Raw genomic sequence first — 6,261 nt, forward strand, 5'->3', positions numbered from 1 at the left:
TGCAAACATTGCTGGCCACGTTTAAAATGTACCGCTCATCTAATGAACAAGTGCAATGGCTGATGATGCCACTCACTTGTCATTCGTTGGCTGCATCATAGCTGCAGCTGGACCTCGTGCATCCTGCGCCTATTGTCCGACGGCTGCGTGGGCTGCATCCCAAATCCACTCACAAAATCATCATTGGCTTCCATTGTGATATACCTCTTAAGCATCTTTAGAGATTTGACCTATGAGGCTTATCAACACTTAAGCAGTGCCGTGCGGCACTTCGTGATCTGGATGGACAGAACCGCATGCTGCATCCAAGCAATGACCCGCCATTGGATGACAACTTGATTTTTCAGAAGGAATGGAAGGTGGCGAAAGCGCGGACCTTGGGGAAGGGTGAAAGGTGAGTTCATTTGAAGGGGGGTGAACACATTTGTGTGGTACGAGTGAGGTTTTGGGCCCTCCTTTTTTTGCATTCATATGCCCTTCTTAGTTCATCACTAAGCACCGTACATCTGGGTGTGGACTGCTGCTGCTGCACTGTTACCATTGCTGTAGGCCACGTGGCGACCCCATGGCTAACACTGGTAACGACACGTACTTGCCAGAGGACTTCTCCAGGCTCTGCAGGTTCATGGCCGACACGGGCAGCGCATCGAGTAAGCTCAAGTGGAGCTTGGCTCAGGTGGCCCTCGTGCAGGTTACCATCCTCCTCCTGCACTTCTGCGTCGGGCGGCATAATGATGCGCGTATCATGCACACGTGCGACATTGGTCGCCCCACAAAGCTGCCAGGCGTCAGGCCCTGCGATGCATATGCAACCTGTATGGTTTTGTATGGCGGAAAGACGCAGCAGGTAAGCATAACCATCCCAACTTTAAAATCTTTTTGAACTGTAACACTGTGAACCATGACATATGTGTAGGGTGGTCGTGCCGTACATGCTTCCATCCTGCGTGGAGCAAATGCTGTGGAGTGTCCCATACGTGCGCTGGTGGAGTACCTTTACGCCATGTACACCCTGGGTGGCGAGGAGTACCCTGACCCACTAAAAGAGGAGGACTGGTAAGTAGGAATGGTATGCAATGCATGAGGACTCCCTGGGGCTTAAATACGCATTTAAATCGTTGCAGGTATGAGACACCACTGCTGCGCATGCCTGGCGACCGTCGGAACACTGTACCATACGAGTCTGTCTTGCAATGGGTCACCGTCCTGTTCAGTGCCATTGGGCTGTGGACGACTAAGAAGCTTCATGCGATGCGGGTTGCACCTGCCCGGATCCTTGATGCCTATGGGTACGTTGGCCGCTGCCAGCTATGATTTTGCACATCCTTGGTCTAATGTTCTCTCTTTCGGTTCAGGATATCACTGGACAGTATCAAGCGTATTGGTCGCTGGAATAGGGAGCCAGCTGTCTCGTCATACCTTGTGAGCCAGCCCACAGACGGATTGCTCACACTTGCGGGCTTTCCTTGCACCGCCCCAAACACCCCGGCCACAGCACACTGGGCACCCCGTTTCATGGTTCAGATACCTGAGGAAGTGCTGTCCGTCTGCGTACTCGAGCTGTTTCCCTTCCTGACGAAGCTCAGGCCAGCGGTTGCAGAAGTTCAGACGCGCCAGGCCACAGGGTGCAATGCTCGCTTGTCTGTGCCGTACCACTTGCAGTTCCTGGAGTTTGCAGCTCGGTGTGCAGTCCAGGACGCATTGGAGCTTGCAAACACCTGCCCTAACAACCTTTTAGTCCTCTGCTTACAGAAGAATCCAATGTGGCAGCAGGTCTACTCCCGCTACAGGCACGCTCTTGCTAATGGGGTAAGTGCATCGGCCCTTGCTTGGTAAATGGTGGGATCGTAGTCTTCACCAATATTGGGGCTTTCCTTTTGCAGGAAATTGCGGCCACAAAACCCCCCATCGCCATAGACCTACTTGGGGGGATTCAGAGGCAGTTGGTAACCTTACAGCAGACAGTTAATGGGCAGCAGGGGGCCAGCGCCGCGGCCAGGGAGGTGCGCCAGCCCGCGGGGGCGCAGGTCCTCCCCTTAGGTGCGCACGGCGAGCGCGTGGATCTGCAGCTGGGCCCCGAACTGGACTACGATGGGCAGCAGGGGTTCGGCGCCGCGGCCAGGGGGGTGCGCCAGCCCGCGGCGGTGCAGGTCCTCCCCTTAGGTGCACACGGTGCACGCCTGGATCTGCAGCTGGGCCCTGAACTGGACTACGATGGGCAGCAGAGGTTCAGCGCCGCGGCCAGGGGGGTGCGCCAGCCCGCGGCGGCGCAGGTCCTCCCCTTAGGTGCACACGGCGCGCGCCTGGATCTGCAGCTGGGCCCTGAACTGGACTACAATGGGCAGCAGAGGTTCGGCGCCGCGGCCAGGGGGGTGCGCCAGCCCGCGGCGGCGCAGGTCCTCCCCTTAGGTGCACACGGCGCGCGCCTGGATCTGCAGCTGGGCCCTGAACTGGACTACAATGGGCAGCAGAGGTTCGGCGCCGCGGCCAGGGGGGTGCGCCAGCCCGCGGCGGCGCAGGTCCTCCCCTTAGGTGCGCAATCGGGTCTGCAGCTGGCATACAGTGGGCGGCAGGAGGTCGGCGCCACGGCCAGGGACCTTCTCCAGCCGCTGTCTACGACTAGTAAGAAGCGCAAGCGGGAGAAGGATGAGCTACGCGAGCAGGTTGATGAGCTTAAGCATTTGCCACCAGGGCACAGGCCATGGCCAGATCTTTCAGATATCCAGGTCCTATTTCAGATCTTCACCTATGGCCGCCCTGGTGCCTATCCATCTCTGCTCCAGCTTGAGGAGAAGTACCAGTCGAAGTGGCGGCAGGGATACAAGCAGCGCTGGCAGGAGATTAGGTACTTATATGACAAATGCATCGTGTGGACCGCTTCACAGCGTCGTTGCACGGTGGTCCAGGCTGCACAGTTCTGGCTTGCTGTGCAGCAGAGGAAGCAGCTTAGCCTGGACCAGCTCCGACAATATGTGAAAGAGCAAGAGCTTCGGGGCGAGCTGGAGGCTATTGTCACCCCTGTGCGCCCTGAGATGTACAAATCTCCTGTAAAGGCAGCACAAAAGGTGACTCTCCGAAGAGTTCTGGCTAGCGGGGCGGGGGAGGCGGCAGCTGCAGTGCATACAGGCGGAACAGGCAGCGGGGCTGGGGAGGCGGCAGCTGCGGTGCAGACAGGTGGAACGGGCAGCGGGGCGGGGGAGGCGGCAGCTGCGGTGCAGACAGGCAGAACGGGCAGCGGGGCGGGGGAGGCGGCAGCTGCGGTGCAGACAGGCGGAACGGGCAGCGGGGCTGGGGAGGCGGCAGCTGCAGTGCAGACAGGTGGAACGGGCAGCGGGGCTGGGGAGGCGGCAGCTGCAGTGCAGACAGGCGGAACGGGCAGCGGGGCGGGGGAGGCGGCAGCTGCGGTGCAGACAGGCGGAACGGGCAGCAGGGCTGGGGAGGCTGGGCGACATAAGAAGCAGCGTGCTAATGGTGGTGCTTCTAGATCCAATTGCGGCAAGGGTGCGCAGGTTCCCAATGCTTACATGCTGTTCTGCAAGGAGCAGCATGAGTTGGCAACTTCTGAGGGCACCACCATTCATGTGAAGTATGGGGTGCCATCGGCAGGGGTCTCCAGCCTGCTGGGCAAACTGTGGTCGGACTTGCCCCTGGCGGAGAAAAGTGCATACAGTGAGAAGCATGCCGCGCTTAAGGCGGCTAAGGACAGCTTCGATACCTGAGGCCAGACCCTTGCCCTTCTGTGGTGTAACCGTTGCTTGTAATCAACCAGAGTCACCTGTCAGTGAATTCCCAGGACAGCTACGATACCTAAGGCCAGACCCTTGCCCTTCTGTGGTGTAACCGTTGCTTGTAATCAACCAGAGTCACCTGTCAGTGAATTTCCAGGACAGCTTCGATACCTAAGGCCAGACCCTTGCCCTTCTGTGGTGTAACCGTTGCTTGTAATCAACCAGAGTCACCTGTCAGTGAATTCCCAGGACAGCTTCGATACCTAAGGCCAGACCCTTGCCCATTCATGTGAAGTATGGGGTGCCATGTATGCCAAGTATGGGGTGCCATCGGCAGGCGTCTCCAGCCTGCTGGGCAAACTGTGGTCGGAGTTGCCCCTGGCGGAGAAAAGTGCATACAGTGAGAAGCATGCCGCGCTTAAGGCGGCTAAGGACAGCTTCGATACCTGAGGCCAGACCCTTGCCCTTCTGTGGTGTAACCGTTGCTTGTAATCAACCAGAGTCACCTGTCAGTGAATTCCCAGGACAGCTACGATACCTTAGGCCAGACCCTTGCCCTTCTGTTGCACAATGTGTCAGCAATCATGCTTGGTGCGGTCGGGAGATTAGGTAACGTGGGGCTGACAGCTGGGTGGGGAGAAATCCGGGGTGACGTGCTGGGTGCGGGTTCCGTGGTGGAAGGACCAGCGCCGGGTACACGGATCAAGTTCATCGAACAACCTAACCTGTCAGCCGACAGACTTGGTGTCGTATCCAAAAGCCTAAACACACCATTCTGCCCGACTACTGCAACCCCAACGTCGGCAAGCATGCAAAAGGTCCTGATTCCTCAGCACTAGCTTCCACCGTCGCACGCTAGACCGGTTCGCGAGCAGCCCACACCGTCGGCGCTGCAGCTGCCCACAACAGACTTCCATACCCCGTCGGCGTCGGCGCTGAAGCCACCCGCATCAGACCGGCATGCCCCGTCGGCACCAAAGCCGCAGGCAGAACTTCATCGTTTTCATCATTAATTTCAGGTCTTAGGTGTTATCATTACCAAAATTAAATCGAACTTCATTGCTACTTGAGGTCTTAGGTGTTACGGACTGTGAGGGTGTTCCACTTCCAACTTCAATTTAAAGGAAACAGAAAATATTAATTTGCTCATTTCATTTTTCATTTGCGCGTACATGTGTGTGTGTCTCCATGTGTCTCAAAGCAACCCAAACATAGCGAAGACCGGTCGCGCGCGTCGGCCTGACAGCTCCAAACGCTGGCAATGGTCATACTTTGTCACTAGGACATGATTGGGGGCGTCGAGCAGCACCTTTTCGGTCCAAATTCGGCGGGTCCGGTTCCGGTCCAGTGGCCGGTCGCAAAGGCTGTCGTACCCGGTCCGGCCGGCGGGTCTAACCATAGTTAGAGAGTAGGGTCGGGCTGGAGCCAACTATAGCACAGCCAGAGACTCTTGATCCTGAGTAAGGTAATTTATTACAAAGACGATAACACCTGTTAGTTTGATGCTGCAATGAGTGGCAATGCACAATGAGACAGGTACAGATCCTGCCTGTGGGTCCGCTGTACTGCCAAGAGATTGGCTGGCGCTAATGAAAGGCACCACCGGCGAATATATTTGAGGTGGAACCATTCTGTTTATTCATGCAAGCAGCTAACCGCGGTCTATGTGAGCGAGGTAGTTCGACTGTGCAAGCATGGCAGTCCAGCAGCCAAGCTGGCTAAGTCGTATTCATTTCTTTAACTTTATGTCCTTGTATATTTTGCATTTTTGTGTTATGTTGTGTTCAGTGTTCATTTCTTCTCTTCCGTCAGCGGTTGCTCCAGATCCGTGGTCAAGGTTGGATATTACTTGTGCTGGGCTAAGTAGCATCAAGTTCAAGTCCTTTCCAGACTGCTTATGCACGGCATACAGTCGCTTGACTACTTTCGCTGTACATTCGAAAATGGGAAGTCCATTTGCTTCCAGAGTGGATTTCCACGTTTAAATTGTCTTGATTCCTACAAAATTAGGATAATGGCTTCTTATGACTGGATAGTTCGATGTAAACAGCTTTCTCCGGCTCCCTAAGGGAGTGCCATGCTCTTTCCGGTCCACTATGAAGGGTCGAACTTCACGTGGCTATACATTCAAAATTGAAAAGTCCATTTGTTTTCGTTGGGAGCTTGTGTTACTAGGAGCATGAGAGCCTGGGGGCCTGGGAGCCTGAGGGCCTGGGAGCCTGGGGGGCCTGGGAGCCTGGGGGCCTGGGAGCTTGGGGGCCTGGGAGCTTGTTAGCTGGGGGTCTGGGAGCTTGGGAGGTTGTTAGGCTGGGGGCCTAGGAGCTTGGGGGCCTAGGAGCTTGGGGGCCTGGGAGCCTGGTACCTGGGAGCCTGGGAGCCTGGGGGCCTGGGAGCTTGGGAGCTTGTTAGGCTGGGGGCCTGGGAGCTTGGGAGCTTGTTAGGCTGGGGTCCTGGGAGCCTGGGAGTTTGGGAACCTGGAAGCCTGGGAGCCTGGGGGCCTGGGAGCCTGGGGGACTAGGAGCTTGGGGGCCTG

The 6,261-nt window shown here is 56.8% G+C and overlaps 1 protein-coding gene across 1 annotated transcript; it reads left to right on the plus strand.

The window, feature by feature from the left end:
- Window positions 1-296: 296 nt before the first annotated feature.
- Window positions 297-3,719, plus strand: VOLCADRAFT_100714 (uncharacterized protein; the record flags this gene model as incomplete). Its single annotated transcript, XM_002959236.1, has 6 exons — window positions 297-394; window positions 550-847; window positions 917-1,056; window positions 1,215-1,289; window positions 1,356-1,809; window positions 1,884-3,719. 6 exons carry the CDS (start codon window positions 297-299, stop codon window positions 3,717-3,719), a joined length of 2,901 nt encoding a protein of 966 aa, XP_002959282.1.
- Window positions 3,720-6,261: the final 2,542 nt, after the last annotated feature.

The sequence above is a fragment of the Volvox carteri genome (assembly GCF_000143455.1).
Source record: "Volvox carteri f. nagariensis unplaced genomic scaffold VOLCAscaffold_142, whole genome shotgun sequence".
Taxonomy (NCBI): Eukaryota; Viridiplantae; Chlorophyta; class Chlorophyceae; order Chlamydomonadales; family Volvocaceae; genus Volvox; species Volvox carteri.